Source organism: Rhyacophila brunnea, unplaced genomic scaffold (genome assembly GCF_057557595.1).
Source record: "Rhyacophila brunnea isolate RB1 unplaced genomic scaffold, BYU_Rbru_1.0 scaffold_11, whole genome shotgun sequence".
NCBI lineage: Eukaryota > Metazoa > Arthropoda > Insecta > Trichoptera > Rhyacophilidae > Rhyacophila > Rhyacophila brunnea.
In genome coordinates this window covers 29,499,543-29,519,805 of record NW_028232763.1, presented here as the reverse complement: position 1 = coordinate 29,519,805, position 20,263 = coordinate 29,499,543, and the positions used below count along the sequence as shown (strand labels likewise).

The 20,263-nt window shown below is 32.9% G+C and overlaps 1 protein-coding gene across 4 annotated transcripts in view; it reads right to left on the bottom strand.

Moving 5' to 3' along the window:
* The window catches only part of LOC147078565 (uncharacterized), a 354,146-nt gene that overhangs the window by 155,018 nt on the left and 178,865 nt on the right, over nucleotides 1-20,263 (bottom strand). For all 4 annotated transcript variants that reach the window (XM_085960512.1, XM_085960509.1, XM_085960510.1 and 1 more), the window contains 3 exons: nucleotides 2,973-3,034; nucleotides 1,870-1,965; nucleotides 569-745 (listed from right to left, as the gene is read on the bottom strand). In XM_085960512.1, the coding sequence (XP_085816638.1) occupies nucleotides 569-745; nucleotides 1,870-1,965; nucleotides 2,973-3,034 (335 nt within the window). The remainder of the gene's footprint in view (nucleotides 1-568; nucleotides 746-1,869; nucleotides 1,966-2,972; nucleotides 3,035-20,263) is intronic.

The following is a 20,263-nucleotide window of genomic DNA, read 5'->3' as shown; positions in this document are numbered from 1 at the left end:
TGCCACAAAAATTTAATCACAATTTATTATAATTTATTTGAAAGGGTTGGTGAATTTATAGCGGATACAAAATTTATATTTTTTTGCAGGATTGCACTGTTGGAATAGTTTACATTGTATTGCGGAAAATATGTAATATTTATTGCATTCGCATTTTATTATTTTATATAGCTGACATTACTTAAATGGTGCAATGTCCTGTTATATATTATATCGGTGTGCGAAAAGAAAAGGGTGGTAAGTTTTAAAAATTGTTCCCACACAAAACTGTCCTAAAATTAATTTTCTTTTGGTTCTCCTGAAAAGTAGTGATTTTAAACATATCTCCGTTTTCTTTTCACATATGGATATAATTTAGCCAACAGGAGGTTTTGTATGACTTTTATTATATAGTTATTTTATTTCCAGTAGGAAATAAAATAACTTTTAAATATGGAAATAAGTGCTTAATAGTTTTTTGCTTGTTTCAAAGTAATTATGATAATTATTCATACAATAACTCTGGTTGATAGATCTGTATTTTCTACGCAGTTATATTAAAATATGAACTGAACTTGACTGATATTACCTGAAAGTATAGAATGATAGTCCAGATAAGACCCAAAACGACCGGTGGTCTCCCGTCCACCAGATCTGCAGGGTTTATGTTGACCAGCTTGATGCGCTTGCTGGCGAGGAATCGCAGTGCTGTGTTGGCATTGCTGAGGAAGTGAGGTCTGCGGAGGACCCTGCCCCTCTCCATGGGCTAAAATACACGAAAAGTAAAGAAATAATATTATACTACATACTTAAATTAATACAAAAATATTTCTAAGCTACAAGTTTTGTTCTGTTATTGTACAATCTTCTTCCAATTGGATGGTGCTATAGAAACAATTAAGCTTTAGCCTAGACTTGTCCTCAAACTGAACAAATCTACTGCAGTTTGTAGCATAGATTAGAAATAAATAAGATCATTTAGTTTTAATACCATCGGTAATAGTGTTGTTTTTCAGCATATTCAGGCACTCTTGATGTGAGAATTCCCTATTTAAATGCATGACAAGTTTTCGCTTAGCACTGAAGTCCTTAATCTTTATGTAAATTGTAAAATATGAGACTTAGCAATGCTAACAAAGAAGTTTTCATTACTATAATACAGAAAAATATTTATACTTAAATATTGTATAATAATATGTTGATATAATAATATAATAATGTCTTCAATTTGAGACATATTTGACAGATATAAAGTTTTTAAGTTTAGACCATAGACTATAATAATAATGTATATGTTTTGACAGTTCTGAAGTTTACTAATTAGTTACCACAGCTGGTAGAAATATTTTCCATGTTTTACTGCCACATTTGAAAAATCAGGGATACCAATAGAAAGGGTAATTTCACAAGGTTCAACTGTTTTCATTTTCACCCACTTCTTAATGTAATAATATCACAGATAATTATGTTTTCATTAGGCTAATCACAAGTCCGCTAAAGTGATAGTATGTATTACATACATTACCTATGTATTGAGGTACATATTGTAATTTTTACAATAAGTAAGCCGTCTCATCAGTCAAAACTGTCTCTATCTCGCTCTAAATTTTATCACAGCCAAGAGACGCACTGTTACACAACAATACCAATCAACTTATTGTAATTGTTACAATAAGTGCTAATAACTCCATACAAACTTACCATAGAGTTAGCCGTAAATACTATCACTTTATCACATGCCTTGCGTATTGAATAGAATCAAAAATTGATAATGTTCTACTTGGATCATTTTCATCTTTTTAAACAGTGTTCTTGTTATAAGAAATTACTAGGTAAGAATGAAATCATTATAAACAAAAAATAAAAAATCGGATAATAAAGGTATATTACCAGTTTCTCTCCTGACAGAATCTCAAGAAGGGCTAAAAGTCGTGTTCCGTCTTTTAAATCGTGGATCAAGTCATCTACCCTAAGCGGTGGAACTCGCTGGAAAAAAATTCATAAATTCATTAGATAAGTATATAAAAATGTGTTTATGAAAGTAGGTAACATTTCTAACTAATTACTTACATATTAGTCATAGCATTATTATTATGCTCAAATATTATAATATACAAAGGTGTCATAAATAGTTTTCATCGTGACTGCTCCAGAAATCACACAACTCTATTTTAAAGACTTTCTCCAAGCAAAGAGCAAGATCAGACCGTGTTTAGAATAACATCATCATAATATGTGCCGATATTATAATATTATGTAGGTACATTGTTACGAGGCAAAATAAATACGTATAAAGAAATACAAAGGTGCGAGGAAGCCTTCTTAAATTTAAATACCTAGTAATAGTAGATAATAATATGTCATATTGAGAACAGCTTCACATATAATAATTAGGTATATTATTATGTGGGTCGGTACATAGGTACTTCCTTAAAATTGTTGAAATAGATCATAACTTATTAGGTACATAATAATAATTATTATGCTATAATAATATTAAATTTAATAATACTTGAAAATACCTATTCAATTAAATTTATTATCCTTTAGATAGGTATGACATGTAGGTAAGTATATCGCGCAGAAAGATGTTTAATATTCTGTCATTATGGAGCCATCTGCGGTGTGGTTAAAATCGCCGAAAGTAATGTCAGTTTGAAGGTCACCATAATTGCCCTAAATTTAATATTTTTCATTCTTAGAATGTGGTGTCTAAATAAAATCACAAGAAAAGTACCGACATTTACTTTTAAAACCTTATCGGAGACAAAAATACTTGATAGGTACCAGTGCACTAAGTAATGATTATTATTGATAATGATAACAATCTTAAACTGCATTGTAATTATTAATTTAAATTATCTTTTATAGTGGCGCCAAGATTATAATTTATCATCATAATATATTGTGATTAATAGATTGCTATAAATTCTCGGTAACGTTGTTTGATGTTGATGTGCAATAATTAAAATGAAGTTTATTGTTAAGCTTACCTTGGATAAATGGGAATTGATCCAGTTGACGAAAGTCTTCTTTTGAACTCGTTCTTGTTCGTCTATAAAAAAAAGAAAACATATTATTAGACAAGTAATTACATTTTAAGCGCATATCACATGCTTTCACATACTCGCTAGATTTCTACACTTACATAATGAATTTAAATTTAGTACGTAATCGAGAGTAGTATATTTTACTATCATTTTCTAAACAGCTTTAAAATTTGTACGTATTCTTATTATTGTTGTTTAAGCCTTATTTAGAGCTAATGCTTGCTTACATCAGTGGTATTAAACTGTGCACTGTGACAGTGTTCATTTTGTTTATTTTAATCTGCTTGACTTTTGTGACGGCAGAAAAAGAGCCTAAAGAGCTTTCATAATTCGGACGGTAAAACAAATTATGGCAAACGAGCTAAAAAAAGAAAAGCTCTCAATCTCGATTCTGGACGGAATTTTCATTTCAAAGAAAAAGTTTGAGAACCACTTACATAATATATAACTGTTTACAAACGAAAATATCTACCAATTGTCTGTTACACCGTATATATATACAGTCAAATTCTATAATGTACTTTACTTCCATCATCATCATCTACATATTATTAATATATTAGTGTATGCAAATCACAGTGAATACACGGTGGATTAGTTACAGAGTGATCGTATATGTAACTGGGGATGTTGGTAAAAATCACACGTTATTTTTTCATTAAAATTTTGACTTAGACGAAGGTTTGACGAATAGTTTATAATTATTTCTGTGTAAAAGTAAAAGATTCGGTTAATACAATCTCTGTGGAGGCTTATAATATTCGTACCACCGCAACAAAACTGCCACAATACAAAAAACGTCAAACAGAGAAAATCAGCTTTGAAGTTTTTACCTTTCACATTATTTTTGTACTGTCTTTTCGAAATATATTTCGATATTGAACGAATTTTTTGACTTGCATTAAATTTGATGTCTCAGAAATATGAAATTTTCACTACATGTACTTACTATTAATTACTGCTACACTATGAAACGTAGTACTTCACTCAAAACACGTAATTTTTGACTTGCAGCGGCTTAGTTGCGGGGTGCGATATACTTTAATTATGAATGAAAATGGTAACTGTTTGATGTTTACATACAATATTTACTCTTTTTACTTCAATATGTTCAATATTAAGAAACAGGTGCCACATACCGTTAAAAAAAGAGTACATGTTGTCCAATATAATTATTTTTGTCTATAGTATAAATATAAATGAATGGCCTAGCCGAGAGTTTTCTCCGAAATACTTGAGGTTAAATCGTTAAATGAATACACAAATTATCATTGCAGGCGATGATTAGATACTATGCTTAATATTTTTTTACAGACATGGTATTATTACATAATATACTATTACTAATCATATATTACATTATTTGAACTGAGGCGGATTTAACCATTCAGGGGACACGTAACACCAAATACCACCATATTATATTATTTAGTAAGTAGTAAAAACTTTTCCAAAAATATGCAGGAAAATCTACATTTCATAATTATTAATTTCTTACAAGCACATTTTTAGTATGTGTAGTTATTTATTATTTAATTTTTACACGTAAAATCCATTTATCGATTTAATTGAGTCCTTTTTCTTCTACAACTCCGCATGAAGAGCTTTGTCACATACGCTTAATTGTTTCCACAATATATATATTATATATATTATTGCACGTTTGTTTTTTGAATATTATAATCGCGATTATCTCTGAACGTCTGAACTCATTCAAGGCAGTCCATCTTTTTCGGTACTTACCCGAAAAATCATTTCGTAATTTGATAATAATTAGTGTTCTGAGAGAAGATAATAATTTTAGTCGTTAAAAAATTAACGATGTTTTACTGCAGCATTTTACTGCTTCAATTTTATAAACAGTTTCATAATATTATAACTTATAACACCTGCACTGTCATATTTTTCTAACTTATTTTCCAAGGATTTGGTTAATATTTTTTTTAAATTTGGGCCACCTTTATCAACGCACTCGAGACTATTGGTAAATCCGCCCCTGTATTTTAATAATATTTCACATTTGATTTATTTCGCAACATTATTTGGCATTGAAAAGCATAATACATACTATTAATATTGTATAGAATATTCAGCATATAAAAATACGTAGGAATACGTAGACATAATAACTTACGTTTACTTACATTGTTTATTCTTCATATTTTAAGATGCTTATGAAACTAAAAAGACAACACTCCAAGGATTATTATGCATGCAGTTAGAACATCGATCATTGCCTACGACTGATATTAGACATTACAAAAGATGTCTTTATAATCGGCTTAATTCTTTTAATACTTAATTATCTACGCCGTTCTACAATCCAATGAGGGAATCACGACCGCCTGCTGAGAAGGTTTCAAAGTTTTTTTACGAGGAATAGTTATCAGCCATTTACTCAACCCAGTATCAGGTCCATACTATGAATCTAAACACAAATTGAAGAAAAAATCAAGACGTGAATTAGCGAAGCGCGGGATTTCAACTCGTTGTTTCGGAGGCAGGTAGCTTGTCCCTTCTCCACTGCGAACTCAGTGAATACATCGTATTATGCATGTATCCATATTATTGTTACTGAGTTTAATTGATCATATTGGAAAAAATAAGTATTAATTAAAATAGAAACCGTATAGAACACCGACATAGAACGTATCAAACCGATGTTTTTATTCAACTAAATTCATTTTGTATACTGATAATAACGTGTGACATATATACCAAAAGATACATAGTCTAGACTACAGCCTAGGCCCTAGGCCAAGATACATGTTCGTGAACAAATTATACAAATCTCTGTAAACAGCTGTCCCGACACAAATGTTTGAAACTAACGCACATATACACCACGTCTATCTCTGCAAACATTGTTCACAGATTAAATGTGCTTTGGACAGTCAGTCTAAATTGTACAGATTGATGACTTTAATAAAAACGACATTCCACGAGACCGTGGGTCGCTACTTCCTATTATGAACACTTCAAATTGGCATGATGTATTTTGTCTAAACTAGACTGAAGCATATAATTGACGATTGAAGGGTATAGGTAGGCTGTTAAGATCCGACATTAACAGTGCACACTAAATTTTGTCAGTAATACGTATTTGTTTTCATTGAACTAAGACTACAAATTGCAAATAGTGGGTTAGTTTTTTTAATTAAATTAAATCCTGCGTAAACCGAACCATAATAGATAATAATCAAAAAATATTCGTCTATTTATTATGGTTTGGGCAAGCCATAATAGATTTAAAAAACAAAAAAAAACTAACCAACACCATCAATCTGTACTAGGTAATACCTAGTAGGTATTCTTAATTCAACAAAAATAAATAACTATGACTGAAAAAGTGTGCACTATTTTTGTATTTTGAATTTAATTTTAAAAACTAACTAGCAGCATCTGCAATGTGTATTCTTAGTTCGATGAAAACAAATATGATTGATAAAGATTAGTTTACACTCTTTATATCGGATCTCAACACCCCTTCACCAATGCTATCTATAATAGTTACTACCTATACTGTTTTACTAAATTATTAAAAATATTATTTCCATACCTCCTGTGAATACATCAGAATTAATAAAACTACTGATTTACTCGTGATATTTAATTAAAATAACTTATTCATAAGACAATGTGGTAGGTACCTAAGTCAGTGTACAATTCAAATGAAAGGAAAAGCAAATTCAGTGAACAAGATTTCTAGCGAAGTGTTTGTCCCAAAATAGTCAATATTGTTCAAATGTTAAATGTCAAGGACTCGCTCGACGCATTTGCAAAGACCAACATTTTGTTTTCTCGCCTAGTTGTTTGTTGGTTTATTGGAAAATTTTGGTAATCGAGAATAACAGAAACTTAGTTTTGTTATAAATTAGCAGAGGTTTTATGACTTAAGGCAAGCCTTAATGTTCTCATTTCAAAACTAATTTACATGAATATTTTTAAGCTTTCTATCTACTGTGTTAAAACTTGCTCAAAAGCTTTACTGCTTATTGTAAATTTTAATTAAATAGTAAGCTAATGCTTATACCACTTTCATTATTCCGATGCATAATAAAAATATGTAAGTATACTATAAATACTAAGGCAAGCATCTGTGTCTCCACAGTTATTGAACTCATAACTGGTAAAACAGCTTAAAATTGTCAAGCGTTGTTCGAATATATTATTAAAACATCCCTGATCACATTACATATGCAGAGATTTTTAGGCAAACCAGAAACCTTTACTATCTACCGTAGAAAAGCTGCATACTTCAACATTATTTTCCGCAATGAGACGTACCTATGTTTTTTCTAACTCACAATGCGTTAGGAATTTGATACGACTGGTCCACGAAAGGGAGGTGAACATCAATTTGGTCACCAACCTTCGATAGAAAGTGGCACGAAAAGAAGAAGAATTAAATAGAACCATACGTAAGTAATATAATTTAATAGTGATCAGAACCGGTTTCGTCTATTTAGAGGGAAAGAAAGAGATAAAATATTAATATATTTATTTTGGCTTTCTTTCTGGCAAATAAGTACACGTATTATTTTTTTAATTTATGTTTGGAGTCAGAGTATGGACCTAATAGGTTGAGCAAGTAGCCAACATTCATTTCTCGTATAAACAAAAATCTATTAATACAACCTCCACTCTGTGTAGGCCCACATAATCCTATTAGGATCGGACATGGTCAAAAGAAAAAAGAACATTTCTTTTAAATACAGTAAACGTACAAATATTAATAGTTTTGTTATTTGTAGGCAATATTCGGTAATTATAAAGACAAATTATTAACAAAAATATTAGTAATCAGGGTTCGAAAAGATCGGAGCGCCGTTTCGGTTCATGAAATCCCCAAAACTATCGTTCCGTCTAGCCCCAAAGCTAGTAGGCCAGGCCATTCAACAAAAAAATCAATACACTTATTTTTGTAAAATATACATAAAATCAGATAACGATGTTAATATTTTCAGAAACTTATTGAGCGCTCCGGTTCGTAAAATGTTCAATTTCGAGCGCTGACTTTTAATCCACTTGTATCAACCAAATAACCAATAATGTATCTAGAATACGTAATATTAAAAATACAAAATATGAATGTAAACAATGAGTTCGCCACGATTCGCCGTCGAGGGCGTTATTAATTAAATAATTATAATATAAATAATTAAAAAAATAATCCTCATTAAGAAAGTATTGAAATAATTAAAATTGATCATTTTCCCTATCGAGCATTGCATTATGTGTTCTGCATTTTACGTTATTAACGCAATCCCACCAGAAAGCTAAAAATAACGTTTCATTAAATTGTGTGGTTCTTTCTGTTGGCTAGCATGTTTAATGTCATTAGTTTTGAACGATTCGTTAATATTAATCAGACATGGTTATCCATGTAAAATATTACATATTTTGATGTATTGGAACGATAATATAACATAATTTGCTCTCTGGCACTGATTCTGAAACCATCCATAGGTATTCATATCAGTTTTTGAAACCATGAATCAAATTATCAGCTATTAAGACTTTTCCGTTGAACTTAAACTTTTTTAATGAGGCGCTCATCCGCTGCGGTTGCAGCATAGCGCATGAAAAGCCTCTGAACTGTTGTGCGTGGCACCTCTGGGGTAGACCTGTCAATTATATAACAATAAACTAAAGTTTACAAGTTCCGTGAATCGCTCATTTACGTGCAGTATTGGCCTGCAATTTTATAATTTGGTTCACGAATGTTGAGAAATAAATCGCGGTCTAAACAATTTGATAACCTCACAATTGTTTGTTGTACATGACAGGTTTTTGAAGCTATCAAAAAAGCTATTGGAAATGTGTACAATACTCAATAGGCGAATGAAGCAAACATAAAATTAAAATTCATTTACAATTTTAAATACAATTATTGATTATATGTAACTTGTAATCAATACACGTTTGATATAAATTATTACATTCGTGTTTATTTCATTCAGGAAATAAAAGTATTAAATCCATTTTAATATAGACACGCATGAAATATTCATATCAAAATAAATTTATAGCCAGATTATGTTCATGGGCTTATCCGTATGGAATAAAGAAGCTCTCGCCCAGCGATACCTAATTGATAGCAGTTAAGCATGTATCGACTATTATAACCGAGTCTTTTATTCGTAAATCTTAAAAAATATTGTGTACATATCATAATTTTATAATATTACGAAACACAAAATTGAACGTAACCCCATAGGTATAGGCACGTATCTAAGTCCAAATTTTTAATGGACGATAATGAGTAATTTTAACTGGACTGGTATTCAGTTAATCCCTCAACTTGTGCCCAAGCCTAAGATCCAAATACTTTAACGTATTCATATAAAATTATGTCGAATTAAAGATTAATATGATTTTTATTTGAATAAATATTATAAAATAAAGATAATTATGTTCTAAATAATATTTTGCTTGTTAAATTTGACACCCGTTTTTAAGATAAACAATACATCGGAACGTATGTATAAAATATCCAAGGTTATAGTTACTTTTTAGTGAAATTAAATTTGATTCTTATACTTGCAAAATAGATATAATAAGACTAATTGAAGTGCTGATGGTTAAACTGGTAAGTGGCATATTATAATGAATTGAAGCGGTTTTCACAACCTACTAGAGATTGCAGTACCGAATGAAAATACCAATACCATACCAGTTAATACCAATATTCGTGAAATATAAAACAGAAGACGTATCTACCAATAAATAAAGATATAAAAACATCTTTAAAATATTGATATTTTATAGGAAAAATATCTAAATAGATACATATATGTAAACCTTTAAAAATAGGTAAATGTAATATATGGTAGAGATCAGGGCTCGAAATGGACCGGGACGCACCGGAGCGCCGTTCCTGTTCGTGAAATCGGTAAAATTATCGCTCCGGACCGTCTAAGTTAGATATGCCATATAATAGAAAATCTATCACACTTATTATTATGAAAACACATAAAATTTGATAACTATGTAAATGTCTTCAGAAAACCGTCGAGCGCTCCGGTTCGTAAACTTTTCCATTTCGAGCGCTGGTAGAGATGCTGATGTTTGTCCTGCTAAATCTTGTATGTCAATTAATACATTTTGTTTCCAATTTCAATAAATAATATATCGGTATACTTTGATTTTTAAACCGGTATTTTGGTATGCAAAAATACTCGGATACTGATTTTGAAATACCGGTATTGCAATCCCTAATACAAATATTAATGCCTGGAACGAGATTCAGATACGTTACCTACTGCTTTGTATGAAAAATCCTGAATATTTTTCTCCTAATATTGAATTACTTCCATGCACTCCTGAGTCCTGTGTATAAAATGTAATTACTAGTTCTATGGCAACATATGTAATGTGTTTGGTCTGTCATCCTTAAAATACTTAAAATATGAATAGGTACACGTAACTTTCCAATCACATATTTTCCCATTCAAGTCGATTTACACAACTGAGTATCCGAAAAACTTATATTCAATCAATCCTCAGTACCTCAAATATATTAAAACTACGGTAATAAAAGATACCTACTCATAGACTTCAATAAAAAGGCCAACATAAATTTTGTATCCATCGATTAAAAACAGAAATCGCTCGTTTTCCGTGAGTAATGGTATACATGCCCCTGTCTCCTATTGTCAAAGCTCACTCATCGTCAAAAGTCCAATACCCCCTGGAAAATTGCATCGTTTACGAAGCCCTGAAGTTTAGGGTCGCAGCCCTGAATCTAAATTTATTTAATTCAATAGTTGCGTGACTTAATAAATAATAGCATAGAAACTTGTAACTAGACTTGTCTAATTTATTATAGTTTAATAGTGTGTACCCATATTTAGCGGAGACTTTTATATTCATTATTAAATTAAAATTATCAATGTTGTTAACAATTATTAATTATACGAAAATACTACTAGCTGCAGGCATTCGTGTCTGACAGTTTTGCTAAATGCAAACAATTTAATCAACAAAAATAAGCAAATGGCAACACTTAAGTTTATTTAAGAAAAAATGTAATGAAGTTTTTTTTTACAAAATTGCCAAGGCTAAATTAAATACAAAAAAGCCGGCAAAAATACATGGTAGTTGCTGAAAACAACTTGAGAAGATAATATTAAATTAGAGAGAATGAATGATGCATGACATTTCAAGCGACAATAATCGTACACCGAACTCTTTTTCAGCTGAATCTATGAACAAAAAGGAACATGGCTTTTGGCATAAATAAAATAGGTAATAAATTTGTGCCCACTCGATGTTTTCAATGAAAATTTTAGATAGTACCAATGAGACCGTGAAATGAATGTTGGAAAAATTATCACTGCACTCATTGAGACGCTCTTACGTGCAAAAACTATACAGAGCCACTTTCAGTTTTGAATCACCTGCACAATAGGAGGAGTTTCATGGATGAAACACCTACTTAAAGCCGCGTTGACACGGTCCAAGTACGATCCAAGTAGACTTGTATCGAGTGCCATCCAAGTGACAGCTTCATACTATTTATTCCTATCCAAATTAACTTGGATGAGTAGGACGCGGTCCAAGTAGCTTGGATAGCAATAATTAGTATGAAGATGTCTCATACGAGTGCAGTTGGGTAGGAATAAATAGTATGAAGCTGTTACTTGGATGGCACTCGATCCAAGTGTACTTGGATCGTACTTGGACCGTGTCAACGCGGCTTAAGGTTGTACCTCAGTTGAGGCATGGTCTAAAAAGATCGTGGCTAGGCTTTGCGCGGATTGCAGGTCGCGGGTGCAAATGACGCATGCCAAACGAAATATAATTTATCATATAAATCCAACATACATCCATTTTATGTTTTGTTTATTGTTCTATTAGTAACAATAATAATATATTCATTGACATGTTTTCTTTTTAAAGTAAATGGGTAACGTTTTTAGTAATCTTTACACGATTTAAGAATTAATACGCCCGTCGCCATCACGAAACAAAGTGACGTGTTTCCAGCTCGACGTTCTCTCTCAGAATGCGAGCGAGTCCGAAATTTCGTCGCGCTTATAGTTGAAAATTATTTGCCGTTTCACTGATGTCTCACCTTTTTTGTGATTTTACCGAGCCTTCACTGCGACTCGCTGTCATATCGCCTCTTCTCTTCTAGAAGGGGATCCGTCGATCAGGTCCTCACTCCTATTCTGTTAAATAACTTTACAATTTTGCCTAGCTCTTCCGTCTTACCCACCGCCAGGACACCCTTCAATTCGTCGTCATTCTCATAGATATCTGCAATTCGCAGCTGCACTCTGTGAATTTCATATTTGGGGCATTGCAGTGCTATATGTACAATGTCCTCTAAAACATGACATTCATCGCAGAGCTGCGATTCGCTTCTTCCCATGAGGACATCAAATCTTTTTACCCATGGTGTGCCCTGTTCTTAGCCTCAGTATTAACTTAAGCTCATTCCTCGTCAAAGAAGACTCTACAAACCAGGGCACCTCTCGTGGTGATGGTAGAATCGACTTACCCCATTTCCCCTTTTCTAATGATGCCCTATGGTGAAAATCTATCCACATACTATGGCACATTTTCTTTATAGCCTCATTCCAGTCCAGGTTTTCTGGTATCCACTGATATGGTACCCCTGAATGGCCGGCTTCCTTTGCCAGATCATCTGCCCTTTCATTTCCCTCAATGCCCATGTGCGATGGGAACCATTGAAGGCATAGATCTCCTCCTCTATTTTTCACTATCTCACTCTATCACCTTAAGAACTACACCTTTATTATGCATTCATACAACTACTGATGGGAATAAGTGTTAAACTGTTCAACAACAGGCGACGCATGTGGTCTAAGAATAAGGGCGCTTAAAATTAATTAAGGGGATCGCTACCTACGCTGCAAGCATATATGTATAACTATGTCCGAAAAACTGTTGTACCTAATCAATGAACCTCTTTTAAGTGGGAAACGCAGTGCAGTGCTGTTTTTCAACGGTCGCGCTCCTTGCCTTGGCCGGGATGCTCTCTATCAATCCACGAGGCTCATCAAATACGAGGAGGTGGATGTCGATGACTTTCATCTTACACGTTCATAGTGAAAAATTATTCATGATGAAGCGGCCTACCTATCTAATGAGACTGGATGCGGCGTTAAAGATTTGACAGAAAAAATGGGTTGCCCATACATTTTTCCGCAGATATCAAATGGCCCATGGAAATAACCGCATTGTTACCGGATCATTTCACCGGTCGATTCTTGACTGGGCGTAGTCACTTCACTGGCAGCTTGGTCTTGTTACCCACTCAACGTATTGCATGGCGGAGAAATACAGAATTCAAGCTACATACTCTGGGAATGTCCTAAAATGTGTACGGAAAGGGAAGAAAAAGATGTTCAAGTCGGTTCAACCAGCCCATCGATCTTCACAAAGATCAATTTTGCTGAATTTCAAAAAAATTTTAGCGTCATATTGTTACGAGTATAATAATATTATATCTCCGATAATTGGAGATTATTTTGTATTTAATTACTTATGAGATAAAAATCGATTGCAAGATTTGTACTAGACAAACAACCACCGGACAAACAAGAATACGACCTAATAAAAACGTTGTAAAAATTAATAGGTAACATGTTGATACCATATCAAATATTATATTAATATGGCAGATAATAATATGTAAATAACGGACACGTAAATGATGGGCATAATAATCATATAATATAAAACCTGTGCATAGGGTTGCGACCCTTGCATTCGTGACCTGTAAAGCTCAGTCAGTATACCGTGAAGAAGATTGGCGTGTGCACGAAGCACGCGACCGCGGCCCGACGATTTTTCTTCGCGGAAAAGCAAGTAGGAAAATTCAAAACAAGGGTGGCGGAATGCGGAGCCTGTGCGGTGGAGGAGGGGGCGTCCTGAAAATCCGTGACGTCACGCACGGTGGCACGCACCAGCACGTGCTCGGCGTCGGATCCACGTGGCCGCAGCAGGCCGGGAAGACTTTCCGCGTCCAATTACAATAATGGTCGACGGAATTATTACTATCGAATGCCAACTATATTTTACGCGACCGACATTCGTTAATATTCAAGTTTATATACATATAATATTAGTCTGACCGAGTTTTTTTATTAAAATCGAAATGTGTCAATGAAAATGGCATTCTTTAACTTTCCAGGAAGCAAACATACAGTTTTATTTATGTACAATTACATTTTCATTATAAAGATATTATTACAATTTTAAATTGATTTTCCATAAAACCTTGACCCAGAAAATTACCCCCCTCTTATTATTTATATGTGTGTTATGTTTCTACTTCATAATTATCAATCAGGGGCATAATTATTATGCTGGATGAAGGGCAGCGGTGCCAACTTAACGTTTATCTTGCCAGATCTTGCATTTTTGAAAATCGAATTCTAACTCTTCGGCACCGCAAACAACTTCCGCAAAGATGTCCGCTTGAAAATCAAAATGCAGGTATTTTGTGCCCTATATCTTATAAATAAATTAAATGTTACATACAAAATTATGTATTAATTTCTTACAGCATTCATTTATAATAATTGTATGACTTATTTTATTAGTGTTGTAAAATACGATTTTCTTCTTCGATTTTTGTACTTGTAAAAAAAATTTGATTTGTGTTTTTGAGGTAAATACTGGTTTATAATTATTTATATATTGTTCATTTTTTAGAAAATCTAGCATTTTATTGTGGATGGCAGTTGGGACAATATCACCCCTGACTAATTTGTCCAGCAGGTATCTTATACAGTGTCGCCAACTGTCATTCATAAAAATATGCCAGATAAGCTAAGAAAATAAACTAGTTGGCAGAAAAATGCTAGATTTTCACAAAATTAAGAAAGGAACTAGCATTTAAAAAAAAGTAAGTTAAAATTGTGGAGATTGTTTTCACGATTCTAATGATATTGAAGAACTTATATATTCCAGCGTTTTTATAAAGATTTTAAGTGTCGAAAAATCCTAGATTTAATGCCATATGCCAGATCTGGCAAGAAAAACGCTAAGTTGGCAACGCTATTCCTATCCATTCGCGCAGCGACATTGTCTTCTCATCAGGGGCCATATGTTAGAACTTGCGAGTGCCAGCTGCCCGGTCGACATGACGTCATATGACATCATTATGACGTACTACCGGAGTGATAATAGCACTCGAGAATATAACGCTACTCATACAGCGGCGCTATTCATTGTCACCATACACATATAGGTGTTTCATCATAATATTTTCTGCGGTGAACACTGTGCGTGGGCGGCATGCCTCGAGCGTGACGTCACAATTACGTCATGTCGTCTGGTGCCACACGAGACGATAGTTAGGAAATCGCTGTGCAGCATATCGACAGTGTCACACCGTGTACCTACTAACTGTCTGCCCGCTTATTGTATTCATTGGTTTCTTTGGTGGCCAAACCACATTCCTTTATCAATTTTTGGATTTCCTATAGATTAGATTAGATTTAGATTACACATGCATATGTTAGCACTGGTAACACACTTTCAATCCGCATTCTCTCATTAGAGGTCCCTTTATTTATAAGACACTATTTATTGCCCCAAACTACTAATATGTAAGTATACGATTCTGCGGTTCTAGGGTCATAATATTCTAATTTAATAAAAAATCATGGATTTATAACATCATCCATTTCGTTTAAAAATGTATGATGTTTTATTATTATATACCTAACAATAACCAAGTACACTTATAACGTTTAATACCCAAGCCATTGTCCATTTAATAGTCATTTAATTGGTATAATAGGAATTTGTGCGAGTCAAACTTTATTTTCACTGTCTATTTTTGGTAGACCAAATGTTTATTGATAATAACAATTATTTATAATTGTATCTATTTACTTCAGCTCGATGAATCTATATTTATAATAAATGTAAGTATATAGCAAATATATAATCATATAGTGAGGTCTTCTGACATAAACAGGTACTTAGTTTAAAATGAAAATAATAATTAAATGTATTTGTAACTTAGAGGTTGTTATCTTTATATTTTTAATGGGTGACAAACTGACAACTACTTTCTGGACCCTGCAGAAATTATTTACCGACCAGTGGTTGGGAAACTGGTCTATATCACAATCGACACAACCTGCCTTGTACCTATTACAATACCTATTATTTTTGGGCACGATTCATCTGACAATCGTATCGAAGATTACCGAGAACGAACGAAAATATCCATAGACTATAGATACATCTAGACGCCACCCGTTGCATTGCTAAATGAAGCTGCGTGCCGTGCGGTTGGTTTGTGGGTGAGCAAATGCATTCGTCTACAAATGTTCGAGACCATAGACCATTTCGCTAGTGCTCGCACTAGACGCTCAGAATTCAAATATAATTTTCTATTTTAAGCGGTCAAAATGTAACCATTAGGTAAAGATATCCATAATTTAAGTTATTTTAAAGAATATAAAGAGAGATATTAAAATATTATATAATAATATACAAATAAATTATCACGGACATGTATCAACTTACCTATGAAACGTAATACCATCTTCTTGGTTATCAGTACGGCTACCATATTTTAATACAACACACAGAACCATCTTTCCTACTTAATTAACTAAAAATATTTACCACTGACTTCATGTTTAACACAAAAAATAGCAATTTTAGCAACACGGAAAATATCCGTATTAGCATTTAGCTTCCGAGTATGTCCGCACGTGGCGTGTCCTGTCTTGCGTTTGACATGAAAACACAAATTTGACATTTGCAATATAATGAAGGCTGCCTGACTTTATTCAATAATATGTACAAAACAAAAATAATATCCTAGTAAATACAATCAGCAACTTGTCATCTTCAATAGTTTTTATTAGCATTTTAACGAAACAATATTATAATGCAGGCGCAATGGCGATACAAAATTCGAGCTGTCAAAAGTCAAATCCCTTATCCTTTTCGCTAAACACTTTAGGAGATTTACAGAGGATGTGTTTAGCATTACCTATATGTTTATCAACAACATATTTATTTTATACGCCAATATCTAAAATGATAGTTTAAATAATACATATTATGTTCATTCGATAATACATTATTATACTTATATTATTAATATGTTACCTATATTATATTATGAACCTACAATCACTAGTCATCGGATTCATAATAAAAATAAGCAGAAAATATGACGTGTATCTACAGTAGGTATACAATTTACGGAATTATTGTATGTATCAACAAGTTTAGTATCTAATGAACAAAGTAAAAAAAAATCCTTTGTTTCCGATTGCATGATCGTCTACCATTTATTTTAATCATAAAATTAATATCGTAAAAAGTTATTTCCCTGAAAATAAGGTAAGCAATCAACTACCTGCTTAATTAATTGTTTTACGGCGCTTCGTGTCCCCTTTCAAAGATACCCACACTACGTGTATCTATTCTTATTTTTTATCATTAATTATTATAAGTCATATTAAATATAAATACCTACCTTCCTGAAAGCAACAAAATATTTTCTATTGTCAAGGAATACGTGTAAGTCTCAATTTTCTTACAATTAAAGGTTTAATAAGTACCTACGTAAATTAATTGAATTACAAGAACAATAAAAAATATCATTATTTATTTAAGTATTATTTAGTCATCCGATAACTATTATTATTCTAACGTGTTTTCCCGGCAAAATTCCCGGTAATTTTTTCAGTCCCGATGTATTTCAGTACATTTGATACCCGCATTTACGTTTTTCTTTCCCGCGATTTACGTCGCAAATATTCAAAATATGCGAGTTACGCGCACTTCTGAAGAACTGTCTGATGAAGAAGAGGTTGATATTCCAACAAAAGAAGAAGCAATGAGGTTCACCGAGGGTTTAAAAACCTACTTTACAAGCTTTGCTGATATTCAAGATGACACTTTCAAATGTTTATATAGTCTTGAAAGAGAATTACATAACAAAAAAACAAAAATGCAACAAATGATTGATGATACATGATTTTTTCAATAAAAAAATTAATTGAATGTTGTTTTTTAATAAAACGTTTTTTTTTTAGAAACATAAAATTTAAATGTTCTTTTTTTCAATACCCCCCTTTTACATTTTCCCTCCAATTAGGTTTTTTTCCAGTCCCTTAAAAAAACGTAAAATAGGGGTTATACTGTACCTTGACATAATATTAAAAAAGAGAAAAAAAATCAATAGGTATGTTACACGAAGACATTTATAAACATTCGTGTATAATTGATGACACTTACAGAATATCTAATATTATAACAATACAACGCCGCCCACTATGGAGCGGTGGTTAACGTGCAATTTACTGAATTTGTTTTCAGGGCAAGGGCGCAATAGGTCGGTAGAATAAGTAACATCAACCAGTCACAAAAGGTTTGTTTACTTAATTTACTTAAGACGATACATCATCGAAACGGCAAATAATTTTCAACTATAGGCGCGACGAAATTTTGGACTCGCTGCCATTCGGAGAGCGAACGTCGAGCTGGCAACACGTCAATTTGTTTCTTGATGGCGACGCGGGTATTAATTCTTAAATCGTGTAAAGATGACTAAAAACGTTACCCATTACTTGAAAAAGAAAACATGTGGATGAATATATTATTATTGTTACTAATAGAACAATAAACAGATCATTAAATGGACGCATGTTGGATTTATATGACAAATTATGTTTCGTTCGGCATGCATCATTTGCACCCGCAATCCGCGCATCGCCTGGCCACTATCTTTTTAGACCATGCCTCAACTGAGGGTATAGCCGTAAGTAGTAGGCATATGTTATTTTATCGCAATTTTAAAGTCTGTGCATTCGGTATTATATATTTGTATCCGTATTGACGAACGGAGTTAAAATCTGGAGAAAAGTTAAAGAAACAGTTCATTAGAAAACATGAGGTTTTCGAGATGTGGCAATATCGGTGTACGATGAGAAATTCTTGAGCTGTTTACATTACCAAAATCTCTCGACTAAAATGGGCTGGTTATATTCAGAAGATGCACCTGGACCAACCAGTCCGGAAGGTTTTTGATGCGAAGCCATCTGGGCAAAGTGTTGGATGATCCAAGTTTCGGTTGGTACTGATTTGCGACAAGGAGCTGTAATCTGTATGGGCTGTTGAAATGCGGTCATCAAAAGCTACATTGATCTCTGACTTGTTTTCGGATAAGTGGTAGGGTTTAGAAAGACGCACCTCGGGCTGTTGCATCACGAATGATAATGCTCACATTACCAATGAAAAGGTTTTAAGACTAGCCAAGCATTGAACGCAGAGAGCCGTCGTACTTCGGCCGTATTTTCCACAACGATAAGACGTATAATTTATTCCTCTGTAGACAGGGCTCGAAATGGACTGGAACGCACCGGAGCGCCGTTCCTGTTCGTGAAATCGGTAAAATTATCGCTCCGTCTCAAGGAATAAATAATTTGACCGTCTGAGCTGGATAGGCCATATAATAGAAAATTTAACACACTTATTTTTTATGAAAAAAAAACATATGAACTTTGATAACTTTACTATGTAAAAATCTTCAGAAAACTGTCGAGCGCTCCGGTTCGTAAATTTTTCCATTTCGAGCGCTGTCTGTAGATAATGCAAAAAAACTCATAAACTCTTAGATACGTAGCCTCGGTAAACAGTGTCTCAGTGTCCAGTGCTTTGGTAATCTAATAAGGAGATGTACTGCAATGTTTGGTCGTCAATCTTCGATGAAAAACAACGCCAAAAAAAGAAGAATTTGACCTAATATTTTTAATGCTACGAAAAGTATAACCAATGATTATTAAATTTATTCAAATTTAATCTGCTCTACTCTTTTATAATACTTATATACAAAATATATATAATATCAAAAAAATGTATACATTTAAAAATAGGTTAAATGAAATAATTCCGCCGTTATAATTTATTACCTCATATATAATTTATATCTTCGGCAGTTTCCGTGTGTGTATATAAAAAGACAACCATGCCAGCATGTTCACGAAGACGCTCCTAAATACTATTATCAAATCCAAACATGGATACAGGATTAACCTTCCAGGTAGATAAACTTTGATTCTTTTTTATGGTCGCAGACATGCAAACTGAAATGACATTTTATTTATTTTCTTCGTAGATGGGCGTTCATAAAATATATACAAGTCGGTTTTTTTTCTTCGGCAACCCAGACGTTGGAAACAATTTATCTATTTCAGCAAAATATACATTTTTAGATGTTT